This window comes from Drosophila miranda, chromosome XL (genome assembly GCF_003369915.1).
Source record: "Drosophila miranda strain MSH22 chromosome XL, D.miranda_PacBio2.1, whole genome shotgun sequence".
NCBI classification, from domain to species: domain Eukaryota; kingdom Metazoa; phylum Arthropoda; class Insecta; order Diptera; family Drosophilidae; genus Drosophila; species Drosophila miranda.
The window spans coordinates 23478494-23493251 of NC_046673.1; the positions used below are offsets into that span (position 1 = coordinate 23478494).

General features: G+C 51.8%; 1 protein-coding gene and 2 pseudogenes across 1 annotated transcript; 2 read left to right on the top strand and 1 right to left on the bottom strand.

Annotated features, from left to right (window-relative positions):
- Positions 1–749: 749 nt before the first annotated feature.
- Positions 750–7192, bottom strand: LOC117186472 (annotated as a pseudogene).
- A 39-nt stretch (positions 7193–7231) lies between these two features.
- Positions 7232–11336, top strand: LOC117191253 (annotated as a pseudogene).
- Positions 11337–12967: 1631 nt separating this feature from the next.
- LOC117191261 lies at positions 12968–13807 on the top strand. The gene has a single exon (XM_033396178.1). It carries the CDS (start codon positions 12968–12970, stop codon positions 13805–13807), a length of 840 nt encoding a protein of 279 aa, XP_033252069.1.
- The last annotated feature ends 951 nt before the right edge of the window (positions 13808–14758 follow it).

Consider the following 14758-nt stretch of genomic DNA (forward strand, 5'->3'; position numbering starts at 1 on the left):
ATTTCAAAAGAATTCTAGTCGTATACATCAAACAAGTAAATATTTCTAAAACAAACCATATATTTAATATTAAGTTTGATCTTAACGATATTCATTTGACTGAATACCCGTTCAATCACGGCATTTGACCACGGTAGACTTAAAATTCCAATGGAAAATAGAGCGATTTATTCGAAAGATTTGTTTTTGCCAGCACCTCCCCAACGCTTGACAATAGTGTTGGTATAATATTTAGAGCGATCGATTTTCTCATGGTAGTCGCACGCAATCCCTTCGGGAAATTCGGCTATGGGGTCGGATTTTATTTTATTTTAATGCTTTATATGCTTATTTTGTTTAATAAAACATATATATGAATATAATGAGCGGACATACATGTGTTCAAATAAATCATGAAAAACGTGTTGAACCGTGCTTTGAATATTTTAACGGTGCGGGTTAGTGCGTGCTGGAACTTTTTACTTCAGTGCCACGATGAGTCGTGCCAAACTATTTCAGTCCTTGCCCATCTCTAGTACATATATATATGTATGTGTGCTGCCCATAGCCCATTCCCATACACACACACATATACATACATTACGGCAAGGTATGTATATGTGTGTGCATACCTTGCCGTCACAAGAAAAATTAGAATTACAGAAAACATTCGAGAAACAAACAAAAAAATCAAAAAAATACAAATAAAAACCGAAATTTAATTAACTTTTTCAATGAAACGTAACACCTTTAGGGGGGTATAAAATGCATTAACAATTTGCATCTACTTGGGGGGTATAGGATGGTCTTTTAGTTCAACTTTCTCTCTTCCATCTTCATGCTCTTCTTTCTCCAAAACAAAATTGAATTTTGCATACGATTTCAGGGCACAAGGCATTGTTGGACAGAGTTGAGCGTTTTCAAGTGCGGTTGTTTTGAATCACGGGCTCCTGATTTTCCGTTTTTAGCATCCGCGCTGCGCGTGTAACCTGGAAGGGTTGCGGCGGTTGCGACGGTTGCGGCGGTTGCGACGGCGGCAGCCGCCACCCAGGCTGGTGAATTCTGCATCGTCCTATTCTCGATCTTGACCTAATAATTAACGCGTCAATTGCCCGAATCCTCGCCATCTAATGATTCATCCTGCACCGATGAGCTGTCGTCACCGCCGCCGCCGCCCCCACCACCGCCTCCTCCGCGCTTCGATGAAGGTGTGCCCGTGAGCCGGCTGGAGCTGAGGCCGCCGGTGCGTCTAAGGGAAAGGGAGACACACAAGTTTCAGGATTAGTATCAGGGTATACTATATATAGTATAGGATGGTTCTGGGTAGACGTGCAGTGCATGGGGGAATACAGAAATAACAGAACAGAGGTTGGAGTTGCACGAACTAAGTTCTATTTTAAATAGGAGTTTGAACGGCATTAGTTCGCACTGTTGGATGAATTTGCTGGATGGTGTGTTCCTAACATGCAGAGAGATGTACACAGAGGTGTGGTTGCTAGGTTTTCTTTGGTTTGGAGTGGTTTCTGGTTCACATTCACTGGGTCTGGGTCTGGGTCTGGGTCTGAGGATCTGACTATGGATCTTGGCCAGCAGCACTTACAGCGCCTACGAGAAAGAAGCGAAACGATTCGAAACCTAATGCAGACCCTCACAATTCATAATGAGTGCGGCATCCTTTTTGGGCGAATAGGCCTTGGCCTTTTCGGTCTCGGCCACTTGGATGGAGCTTAAACCAAAACAATAAAATGTCAAAACAATATAGGAAGAATCTGAATCCCGGAAGAGAGCGAAAGAGAGACATAGCGCTAGAGACTTCCCCCTTCCGTCACAAAACCCTTGATCGAACAGGGATCTGCACCTACCGTAGTTTAGTTTTGAGTGAGTTGATCTCACGGTTCATGGCCTCCTGCGATTCAATCATATCCTCGCACTCGCGCTGGTACTTGCGCTTCTGTGTCTTCTCCTTCTGCAGTTCCTCCTCCGTCTCGTCCAGATTGCGCTTGAGCAATTTGATGCGGCTATTCAGCTGTGGGAGCAAAACGAATCCTTTAGTATAACCATCCCACAGTCAGGAACGGTCGGGCTGCTTACCTTATCCATTTGCTCCTTGTGCTGGTCGACATGTCTCCGCTCGTCTTCGATGTTCATCGTCAGCTCCTTGATCTTCTTGTCCATCTTGCGGTTGGCCTTCTGCTGCAGCAGTCGCTCCTTGCCCTCGCTCTCTAGCTGCTCCTCCAGATTGGCGATTTTGGCCTCGAGCGTGGCGATGGTGGCCTTCACCTTGGTACGTTGTGCCGTCTCAATCTCGGCCAGCTTGGCCTTCAGCTCCTTGTTCTGGCGCTCGAGCAGGGCGCGTCCATTCTCGTTCTTCTGCGAGTTGGACTTCTCGTTGGCTAGCTCGGTGGTCAGCTGCTCGATCTGCAGCTGCGCCTTGCGGCTGCGGTCGAGCAGAACCTCCGAAATGGACTGCTCCTCCTCCAGCTCCTCCTCGAGTGTGGCAATGCGGGCCTCCAGTCGCCGCTTCTCGTCGACCATCAGCGATCCCTTGCTGGAACTGTTGGCAATCTCCTCGGCAAGCTCGTCGCGCTCCGTTTCGGCCGCCCGTCGGGCCCGCTCCGAGATGGCTAAATCCTCGGTCAGCTGTAATACTTCTGCCTCCAAGGCCTTGACCTTGCGCTCGGCCTCCTTGCTCTGCGCCTGCAGCTCCTCCTTGGCCGCCTTGGCCTCCTCGGCGTCGCGAAGCGCATCCTTGACTTGTGCTTGCAGCTTCTTGGCGTGCTTCAGGGCATCCTCCTTCACCTTGTTATGCATCTCCATCGTGGTCTCGATCTCCTTGAGGTCGCCCTCCAGCTTCTTCTTCGATGCCACGGCGGCCGTTCGCTGCTTGCGCTCCTCATCGAGCTCCGCTTCCAGAGCGCGCAATTGCTTGACCAGTCCTCGCCGCTTCTCCTCCGCCCCCTCCTCCTTGGCCAGCAGGTCGCGCTCAAACTGGGAGCGCAGGGCCTGCATATTGACCTCGAGACGCAGCTTGGCATCCTCCGTCAGCTGGAGGTCGTCCTCGAGCTCCTCGTTTTGTGCTTTCAGCTCGGCCAGCTGCGACTCCAGGGCGCGCTTGGCCTTCTCAAGCTCGTGGACGTTCTTGTCGGCGGTGCCTTGGGAGTTGGCCAGGTCGTCTAGCTCGTTCTGGAGTGTCTTGCGCTTGTTCTCGAGATCTTCGATCTTGTCGAAGGCCTCGTCCAGCTCGCGGGACACCGACAGCACCTTGGTCTCCTTCTTGCGCGCCTCCCGCTCTGCAGTGTCGCGTTCCTGGGCGATCTGCTCTGATATGGCTTTCTCCTCGGCGAGGGTCTTGTCGAAGTTCTTCTGCTTCTTCTCCAACTCGAGCACCTATGAGGGATTGGGATTGGGGATAAGCAAAGGGAGTCCTTCAAGGAACTATGACGAGGGCCAGGGACCTACCTTCGTGCGTTGCGTCTCCAGCTCGATGGTGGCATCCTCCAGCTCCGATTGGATCTTCTTTTTGCTCTTGTCCAGGCGATCGTTCTGGGCAATCAGCTCCTTCACCTGTCGCTCCAACACCTCGATCTCCTTGTTGAGCCGCTTCTTGCCCTCCTCCAGCTCCTTGGCCAGGTCGGCATCCTCCTCAGCCTTCTTCTTGATCTCCTGCATCTGGCCGGTGACCTCGGCCAGTTTGCGCTCAAAGTTACGCTTGGCCTCCTCATCCTCCTCGAGCTGCTCCTGCAGCGCCTCCTTCTCGGACTCGATCTGGCGCAGCTTGGAGCTGAGGCCCAGTTTCTGGCGTGTCTCCTCCTCCAGCTGCTGCTGCGCTTCCGTCAGCTGCGACTCCATATTGCTGGCCGACTTGACGGCTGCCGATGCCTTCAGCTCGGCCTCCTCCAGCTGATTGGTGATATTCTCCGCCTCCTGCTGCAGCTTTGTGCACTTCTCCTGCAATTCCGATCGTGCGCGTTCGATCTCGGCCAATTTCACCTGCAAACAGAATCAAACAGAATGACGCTGCGCAATTCGATGGCCAGATCGGCGTTCTCCGCCTCCAGCGTACCCTTGGCCTTCTCCAGCACGGACTTGGCCTTGCGCAGGTTCTCCAACTGATCGTTGATGCCGTTCAGCTCCTGCGAGTGCTTGTGCCGCATGTCGGCCAGGACGCCCTCGTGGTTCACACCCTCTTCCTCCAGCGACTTCTTCAGCGTGGCCAGCTCCTGTTCGCGCTTGGAGCGCAGCTCTTGTTGGGCGGCCGTGGTGTCCAGGGAGTCGAGAAGCTCGTTCTTGAGTGCTTCGAGCTCCTCGCTGAGGTCGCGTCGCACCTTCTCGGCCTTGGCGCGGGCCGCCTTCTCGGCCTCGAGATCCTCCTGGATCTCGGCGAGCTGCGATTCGAGTTCACGTTGGGCCTTCTGGGCGGTGGCCTTGGTGGCGGACTCCTCGTCAATGCGCATTAGGGTCTGGGTGAGCTCCTCCTCGCGCTTCAACAGCTGCGCCTGCATCTCCTCCACTTGGGTGCGTCGCTCATTCAGCTGCTCCCTAAGGTCCGCCACCTCGGTTTCCACCTTTCGCTTGGTGCGGTCCGTCTCCTGGCGCTGCTGCTGATCCTTGTGCATGCGCTCCTCGAGCTCGGCGATGGTGGCCTCGTGCTTGGCCTTCAGTTTGGCCAGGTGCTTGGCCTTCTCCTCCTCCTCGGCGAGCGTCTGGGAGAGATCGTTGGCCCGCTCTTCGAGCAGCTTCTTCTCCTTGAGCAGCTTTTGGTTCTGGTCGTCGGTGAGGGCGAGATCCTCCTCGTGCTTCTTGATCTTCCCGTCCAACTGGACCTTCTCCAGCTGCAGCTTCTGGCGCGCGGCCTCCTCCTCCTCCAGCTGCTCCTCGAGGTCCTGGATGTGCAGCTCCAGCTTTTTCTTCTCACCGCCCAGGGCCAATACACGCTCCTCCTCCTCCTGGACGCGCGTCTCCAGCTCCTGCATCATGTCCTCCAGCTCCTGTTTGCGAGCCATCAGACGCGAGCGCGACTCCTCCGCCTCGTCGCACAGCTCAGTCTCGGCCTGCAGATGTTCGGCTAGCCTGGTTTTCTCCACCAGCGTCTGCTGGTACTTGCGCTCGTACTCCTGGGTGTTCTTGGCCAGCGTGTCGAGCTTCTCGCGCACCTGCTTCAGCTCATCCTCCTTCTGGACGAGCTTCTCCTCCTGCTTGGTGACCTCCAGCAGGGGCTTAACCTTCGTGTAGAGGCGCCACCACTGCCAGTTGCGGAGCTTGAGGTAGGCGGCGCAGTTGCGCTGAATGATCCGGATGGCATGCAGCTGCTGGAGCCGCTTCTGGTAGTTGCGGCGGGCGAGGAAGCCGCGACAGAACGCCTGGAAGTTCACGATTAGGTCGGAGATCTTGAAGTCACGCTCCTCCTCGAGATGGGCGAGGACGCCCGCGCGGAAGAAGATCTTCGACTGACCGACTCGATACAGATTCGAGTCGAGTTCCAGCGCCTGGATCATCCTCTCGCAGGCCTTCTTGCCGTCCATGAAGCCCTTGGCGATGACGTTCGGAGTGAGCAGCTCGTACCGCTGGCGGAACTCCTGGAAGGGTATGCGATTGGGGAAGCCTTGGCGACAGATGCGTATGCCCTCGAGGACGCCGTTGCAACGCAACTGGTCGAGCACCAGGGGGGCATCGATCTTGCCGGCCCGCTTCTCGTGGTTCGGTATGATACAGCGCACAAAATTGGGATTCGTGTTGCGCAGCGTGTCCATCAGCTTCGCCAGCTGCTCCTTGAATAGGTGGGACACGGTACGGAACATGCCCTTGCGGGTGCGTGCCCCGAACGTGGTGTCGGTCAGGGCCTGCTGTGCCATGCCAACGATCTCCACATCCTTCCAGATGTTCACCACAAACGGATCCTGCGAGCCCTGCAGCAGCGACACAATGTTCTCGTTCAGCGGATCCATGTTCTTCATCAGCCACTTGGTCGCCGAGTAGTCCACCCGTCCGGCATAGTGGACGATGGCAAAATCGGCCACGCCCCGGAAGTCGGTCTTCATGAACTTCGGATGCATCGAGTGGGCCGAGACGAGCTTGTCGACAAACGTCTTGTCGGTGGCCTTGGGGAACCAGCACTCCTCGTCGAGCAGGGCCATGATGCCGCCCGGTTTGTCGATCAGGTCAATGGTGGGCTGCAGATCGAGCCCAAAATCAATGAACTTCCACTCGATGCCCTCGCGCTGGTACTCCTCCTGCTCCAGGATGAACATGGTGTGGTTGAAGAGCTGCTGCAGCTTCTCGTTCGTGTAGTTGATGCACAGCTGCTCGAACGAGTTGAGCTCGAAGATCTCGAAGCCAGCCATGTCGAGGATGCCGATGAAGGAGGCCCCCTGCCGCTTGGTGCGGTCCAGCGACCGATTGATGCGATTCACCACTTGAACCACTTGAGCCACTTGAACATCCGCTCGTAGCAGGCCTTGGCAATGGCCTCCACAGCGAACTCCACCTGCTCCTTGGTCTGGGCCTTGGTGACAAAGTCGCGGCCCACCTTGATGCGCGGCGTGAGGAAGGCCCGCGACATGTCCGTCACACTCAGGCCGAGCAAATGGGCAATCTTCTGGGCCACTGTGTTGTCGGGTAGCGTGGCCTGGTCGTTGTTGCGCTCCTGCCGGAACTTCATGCTTCCGAACAGCAGGACGGCGCTCACGATACGGAATATCGAGTCCTCTGAGGTCATGCCCATGATGTTCATCGACTTGACGGTGGCCTGGAACTCGGCATAGTCATCCACACCGGGCACTGGCAGGCTGCCGTTCGACAGGAATGCATACGACTTGACATCATCGAGTATGAACTTCTCGCGCTGCTCCGGCGAGGCGCCCGCTAGCAACTGATAGAAGATGTGGAATGTACGTTCGTCCTTGGCTTGGCGGATGGCCCGCGACTTCTCCAGCAGGTACGTCTCGATGTTGGCGCCCGAGATGAAACCAGAGGCATCGAAATTGATCCGTATGAATTTGCCCTGCACAAAAAGGATCACAAATACAAGGATTACTGGAAGAGTCTCTATCGAAACGTGTGTGTGTGTGTGACTTACGAAACGCGATGAATTATCGTTCTTGACGGTCTTGGCATTGCCAAAGGCCTCCAGTATGGGATTCGCTTGCAGCAGTTGTTGCTCCAGTTCACCCTGAGTAGCGGGAGGACACAAGAGAATGGGATTATTGCAGGTTCTTCAGAGATCTAGCAATGTCTAGGGGGGGGTGTACAGTAGAGCAAGGCCCAGACCAAGGAGCAGGTGGAGCTCGCTGTGGAGGCCATTGCCAAGGCCTGCTACGAGCGGATGTTCAAGTGGCTCAAGTGGTTCAAGTGGTGAATCGCATCAATCGGTCGCTGGACCGCACCAAGCGGCAGGGGGCCTCCTTCATCGGCATCCTCGACATGGCTGGCTTCGAGATCTTTGAGCTCAACTCGTTCGAGCAGCTGTGCATCAACTACACGAACGAGAAGCTGCAGCAGCTCTTCAACCACACCATGTTCATCCTGGAGCAGGAGGAGTACCAGCGCGAGGGCATCGAGTGGAAGTTCATTGATTTTGGGCTCGATCTGCAGCCCACCATTGACCTGATCGACAAACCGGGCGGCATCATGGCCCTGCTCGACGAGGAGTGCTGGTTCCCCAAGGCCACCGACAAGACGTTTGTCGACAAGCTCGTCTCGGCCCACTCGATGCATCCGAAGTTCATGAAGACCGACTTCCGGGGCGTGGCCGATTTTGCCATCGTCCACTATGCCGGACGGGTGGACTACTCGGCGACCAAGTGGCTGATGAAGAACATGGATCCGCTGAACGAGAACATTGTGTCGCTGCTGCAGGGCTCGCAGGATCCGTTTGTGGTGAACATCTGGAAGGATGTGGAGATCGTTGGCATGGCACAGCAGGCCCTGACCGACACCACGTTCGGGGCACGCACCCGCAAGGGCATGTTCCGTACCGTGTCCCACCTATTCAAGGAGCAGCTGGCGAAGCTGATGGACACGCTGCGCAACACGAATCCCAATTTTGTGCGCTGTATCATACCGAACCACGAGAAGCGGGCCGGCAAGATCGATGCCCCCCTGGTGCTCGACCAGTTGCGTTGCAACGGCGTCCTCGAGGGCATACGCATCTGTCGCCAAGGCTTCCCCAATCGCATACCCTTCCAGGAGTTCCGCCAGCGGTACGAGCTGCTCACTCCGAACGTCATCGCCAAGGGCTTCATGGACGGCAAGAAGGCCTGCGAGAGGATGATCCAGGCGCTGGAACTCGACTCGAATCTGTATCGAGTCGGTCAGTCGAAGATCTTCTTCCGCGCGGGCGTCCTCGCCCATCTCGAGGAGGAGCGTGACTTCAAGATCTCCGACCTAATCGTGAACTTCCAGGCGTTCTGTCGCGGCTTCCTCGCCCGCCGCAACTACCAGAAGCGGCTCCAGCAGCTGCATGCCATCCGGATCATTCAGCGCAACTGCGCCGCCTACCTCAAGCTCCGCAACTGGCAGTGGTGGCGCCTCTACACGAAGGTTAAGCCCCTGCTGGAGGTCACCAAGCAGGAGGAGAAGCTCGTCCAGAAGGAGGATGAGCTGAAGCAGGTGCGCGAGAAGCTCGACACGCTGGCCAAGAACACCCAGGAGTACGAGCGCAAGTACCAGCAGACGCTGGTGGAGAAAACCAGGCTAGCCGAACATCTGCAGGCCGAGACTGAGCTGTGCGACGAGGCGGAGGAGTCGCGCTCGCGTCTGATGGCTCGCAAACAGGAGCTGGAGGACATGATGCAGGAGCTGGAGACGCGCGTCCAGGAGGAGGAGGAGCGTGTATTGGCCCTGGGCGGTGAGAAGAAAAAGCTGGAGCTGCACATCCAGGACCTCGAGGAGCAGCTGGAGGAGGAGGAGGCCGCGCGCCAGAAGCTGCAGCTGGAGAAGGTCCAGTTGGACGGGAAGATCAAGAAGCACGAGGAGGATCTCGCCCTCACCGACGACCAGAACCAAAAGCTGCTCAAGGAGAAGAAGCTGCTCGAAGAGCGGGCCAACGATCTCTCCCAGACGCTCGCCGAGGAGGAGGAGAAGGCCAAGCTCGAGGAGCGCATGCACAAGGATCAGCAGCAGCGCCAGGAGACGGACCGCACCAAGCGAAAGGTGGAAACCGAGGTGGCGGACCTTAGGGAGCAGCTGAATGAGCGACGCACCCAAGTGGAGGAGATGCAGGCGCAGCTGTTGAAGCGCGAGGAGGAGCTCACCCAGACCCTAATGCGCATTGACGAGGAGTCCGCCACCAAGGCCACCGCCCAAGCAGCGCAAGCAGCGAACGGCCGCCGTGGCATCGAAGAAGAAGCTGGAGGGCGACCTCAAGGAGATCGAGACCACGATGGAGATGCATAACAAGGTGAAGGAGGATGCCCTGAAGCACGCCAAGAAGCTGCAAGCACAAGTCAAGGATGCGCTTCGCGACGCCGAGGAGGCCAAGGCGGCCAAGGAGGAGCTGCAGGCGCAGAGCAAGGAGGCCGAGCGCAAGGTCAAGGCCTTGGAGGCAGAAGTATTACAGCTGACCGAGGATTTAGCCAGCTCGGAGCGGGCCCGACGGGCGGCCGAAACGGAGCGCGACGAGCTTGCCGAGGAGATTGCCAACAGTTCCAGCAAGGGATCGCTGATGGTCGACGAGAAGCGGCGACTGGAGGCCCGCATTGCCACACTCGAGGAGGAGCTGGAGGAGGAGCAGTCCATTTCGGAGGTTCTGCTCGACCGCAGCCGCAAGGCGCAGCTGCAGATCGAGCAGCTGACCACCGAGCTAGCCAACGAGAAGTCCAACTCGCACAAGAACGAGAATGGACGCGCCCTGCTCGAGCGCCAGAACAAGGAGCTGAAGGCCAAGCTGGCCGAGATTGAGACGGCACAACGTACCAAGGTGAAGGCCACCATCGCCACGCTCGAGGCCAAAATCGCCAATCTGGAGGAGCAGCTGGAGAGCGAGGGCAAGGAGCGACTGCTGCAGCAGAAGGCCAACCGCAAGATGGACAAGAAGATCAAGGAGCTGACGATGAACATCGAAGACGAGCGGAGACATGTCGACCAGCACAAGGAGCAAATGGATAAGGTAAGCAGCCCGACCGTTCCTGACTGTGGGATGGTTATACTAAAGGATTCGTTTTGCTCCCACAGCTGAATAGCCGCATCAAATTGCTCAAGCGCAATCTGGACGAGACGGAGGAGGAACTGCAGAAGGAGAAGACACAGAAGCGCACAGAGGCCATGAACCGTGAGATCAACTCACTCAAAACTAAACTACGGTAGGTGCAGATCCCTGTTCGATCAAGGGTTTTGTGACGGAAGGGGGAAGTCTCTAGCGCTATGTCTCTCTTTCGCTCTCTTCCGGGATTCAGATTCTTCCTATATTGTTTTGGATGTTTGTTTGTTTTCGCTTCTTTCTCGTAGGCGCTGTAAGTGCTGCTGGCCAAGATCCATAGTCAGATCCTCAGACCCAGACCCAGACCCAGACCCAGTGAATGTGAACCAGAAACCACTCCAAACCAAAGAAAACCTAGCAACCACACCTCTGTGTACATCTCTCTGCATGTTAGGAACACACCATCCAGCAAATTCATCCAACAGTGCGAACTAATGCCGTTCAAACTCCTATTTTAAATAGAATTTAGTTCGTGCAACTCCAATCTCTGTTCTGTTATTTCTGTATTCCCCCATGCACTGCACGTCTACCATCCTACCCAGAACCATCCTATACTATATATAGTATACCCTGATACTAATCCTGAAACTTGTATGTCTCCCTTTCCTTTAGACGCACCGGCGGCCTCAGCTCCAGCCGGCTCACGGGCACACCTTCATCGAAGCGCGGAGGAGGCGGTGGTGGGGGCGGCGGCGGCGGTGACGACAGCTCATCGGTGCAGGATGAATCATTAGATGGCGAGGATTTGGGCAATTGACGCGTTAATTATTAGGTCAAGATCGAGAATAGGACGATGCAGAATTCACCAGCCTGGGTGGCGGCTGCCGCCGTCGCAACCGCCGCAACCGTCGCAACCGCCGCAACCCTTCCAGGTAACACGCGCAGCGCGGATGCTAAAAACGGAAAATCAGGAGCCCGTGATTCAAAACAACCGCACTTGAAAACGCTCAACTCTGTCCAACAATGCCTTGTGCCCTGAAATCGTATGCAAAATTCAATTTTGTTTTGGAGAAAGAAGAGCATGAAGATGGAAGAGAGAAAGTTGAACTAAAAGACCATCCTATACCCCCCAAGTAGATGCAAATTGTTAATGCATTTTATACCCCCCTAAAGGTGTTACGTTTCATTGAAAAAGTTAATTAAATTTCGGTTTTTATTTGTATTTTTGTGATTTTTTTGTTTGTTTCTCGAATGTTTTCTGTAATTCTAATTTTTCTTGTGACGGCAAGGTATGCACACACATATACATACCTTGCCGTAATGTATGTATATGTGTGTGTGTATGGGAATGGGCTATGGGCAGCACACATACATATATATATGTACTAGAGATGGGCAAGGACTGAAATAGTTTGGCACGACTCATCGTGGCACTGAAGTAAAAAGTTCCAGCACGCACTAACCCGCACCGTTAAAATATTCAAAGCACGGTTCAACACGTTTTTCATGATTTATTTGAACACATGCATGTCCGCTCATTATATTCATATATATGTTTTATTAAACAAAATAAGCATATAAAGCATTAAAATAAAATAAAATCCGACCCCATAGCCGAATTTCCCGAAGGGATTGCGTGCGACTACCATGAGAAAATCGATCGCTCTAAATATTATACCAACACTATGGTCAAGCGTTGGGGAGGTGCTGGCAAAAACAAATCTTTCGAATAAATCGCTCTATTTTCCATTGGAATTTTAAGTCTACCGTGGTCAAATGCCGTGATTGAACGGGTATTCAGTCAAATGAATATCGTTAAGATCAAACTTAATATTAAATATATGGTTTGTTTTAGAAATATTTACTTGTTTGATGTATACGACTAGAATTCTTTTGAAATTTAACGAATATGGATTGCGCTGTCATACCAAATGTTGCCACAACCACCAATCACCGGGAAATATTTAAATTCAACACGTTCCAGCGATAAATATACCGATTCGAGTAATAGCGAATTAGATGAAATAATAACACAATTAGAAATCTATATATCTATTTGTAGCTTGTTCTAGCTTGTATTTTTGTAAGATATAGCATATTTTGACGCTCAGAATCTGGAATCACTGTCCCAGAGACCACAGTGTTCCGGAGGGGCCCTTAATAACGATGCAGAACTCACCAGCCTGGGTGGCGGCTGCCGCCGTCGCAACCGCCGCAACCGTCGCAACCGCCGCAACCAGATACTAATTTTATTTCAATTTAAGCAAATACTTCCGACATGGCCGTAGCACTCTGCTAAAGAATGCCATTAGTAATAGAAAAATAACAATAAGTAAGAGGAAAAGGATGTGGTCCGAGCAGGTCAAAAATATGGATATAATGGACCGAGAGCGCTTGGTGCCGGCCTTTTTATAGGAAAAGCAGCAGTCGGCGACGTAGCCACGTCAAAATGGCGGAGCCTCTGCTTTGCCGTAATGTATGTATATGTGTGTGTGTATGGGAATGGGCTATGGGCAGCACACATACATATATATGTACTAGAGATGGGCAAGGACTGAAATAGTTTGGCACGACTCATCGTGGCACTGAAGTAAAAAGTTCCAGCACGCACTTACCCGCACCGTTAAAATATTCAAAGCACGGTTCAACACGTTTTTCATGATTTATTTGAACACATGTATGTCCGCTCATTATATTCATATATATGTTTTATTAAACAAAATAAGCATATAAAGCATTAAAATAAAATGATTTTACTGATATATAAATATTTAAATTTTATGCAGCCATTAATCCTTCTTCTGCTGCGTTTGTTTTGTTTACAAGGGGAGGCGCGTTTTATACAATTTTACAATGAATCCGACGGAATTACTTGATTCTTCCATTGAATCAGACGAGGATAAGATTCGAAAGAGCTACGATCATGAGGACTTGAAAACATTCCTGGCCAAATCGACTATAAAGGATTACTTTCAACGTGCACTGCAAATATCAGATTGCTATCAGCTGCTTAGCTATTTGCAGGCGACTTTGTCCAGATATGTTTGGGCAGATTTTGATCTGGAAGAGAAGCTTGATTTATATATTCTGGCCATAATGATGATGACATACGAACAGGATAATTTTATAGTCATTAATAAACGCTTCACGCTGTTAGATACTGTCTTCAATTTAGTATCTATTCTTTATCCAGACCAGATTGAATTTATTGCCAATGGCTTGTATAAGAACTTTGTGCAAGGCGTGGGAGACAAGCGTTTGGAAAATTTCTTGAATATGCAGGCGGCCTTTCCCCGTTTAATGCTCTCATCTGGATCTGGCAGTGACGTTGCCCTGGCCCTGCTTCTGACCATCTTGAGCAGATACACCAAAGTCCCAGCAAGACTGCAAATGACTGGAAATGCGCGTAATGCATTCGAAATGGCAAAGTTGGTCAGCTGGCAGCAGCTGGCGAACTCTGGTCAATACCATGACATGTTCATTCTGATGCGCTCGTTTTTCCTCGTCATAAATATGTGGATTAATCGTCACGAGTTTCTCGAAAGTGATCTTGGAGAGAAAATGCGCACATACTTCCTAACCGTGTGCAAGGTATTGTGTAAAAAAACCGACATCGAATCAGACTTTGCCATGACGCTGGAGCGATTCATTGCCCTTTGCGTTGTACGTGCAGCAAGGATACATGAACCCTAATGGTCCCTAATGCTAAGAGATTACCATAAGTGTATTTTTTTTTATTTGTCGGTCCATATGGAGAATATCCAAGGGGCTGAGTACCAATCCAGCTGCAGATGCATCCGCAACAAATGTTTTTATAAAGTTAAAAAAAAAAAAAATAAAAAAAAAAAAAATAATTTTTCTTTAACATTTGTATACCCGATACTCAAAATGAGTATGGGGAAATATTAGATTTTTGGTGAAAATGGATGTGTGTAACATCCAGAAGGAATCGTTTCCGACCCCATAGCCGAATTTCCCGAAGGGATTGCGTGCGACTACCATGAGAAAATCGATCGCTCTAAATATTATACCAACACTATGGTCAAGCGTTGGGGAGGTGCTGGCAAAAACAAATCTTTCGAATAAACCGCTCTATTTTCCATTGGAATTTTAAGTCTACCGTGGTCAAATGCCGTGATTGAACGGGTAGTCAGTCAAATGAATATCGTTAAGATCAAACTTAATATTAAATATATGGTTTGTTTTAGAAATATTTACTTGTTTGATGTATACAACTAGAATTCTTTTGAAATTTAACGAATATGGATTGCGCTGTCATACCAAATGTTGCCACAACCACCAATCACCGGGAAATATTTAAATTCATCACGTTCCAGCGATAAATATACCGATTCGAGTAATAGCGTTTTAGATGAAATAATAACACAATTAGAAATCTATATATCTATTTGTAGCTTGTTCTAGCTTGTATTTTTGTAAGATATAGCATATTTTGACGCTCAGAATCTGGAATCACTATCCCAGAGACCACAGTGTTCCGGAGGGGCCCTTAATAACGATGCAGAATTCACCAGCCTGGGTGGCGGCTGCCGCCGTCGCAACCGTCGCAACCGCCGCAACCGGCGCCGCCAGATAATAATTTTATTTCAATTTAAGCAAATACTTCCGACATGGCCGTAGCAC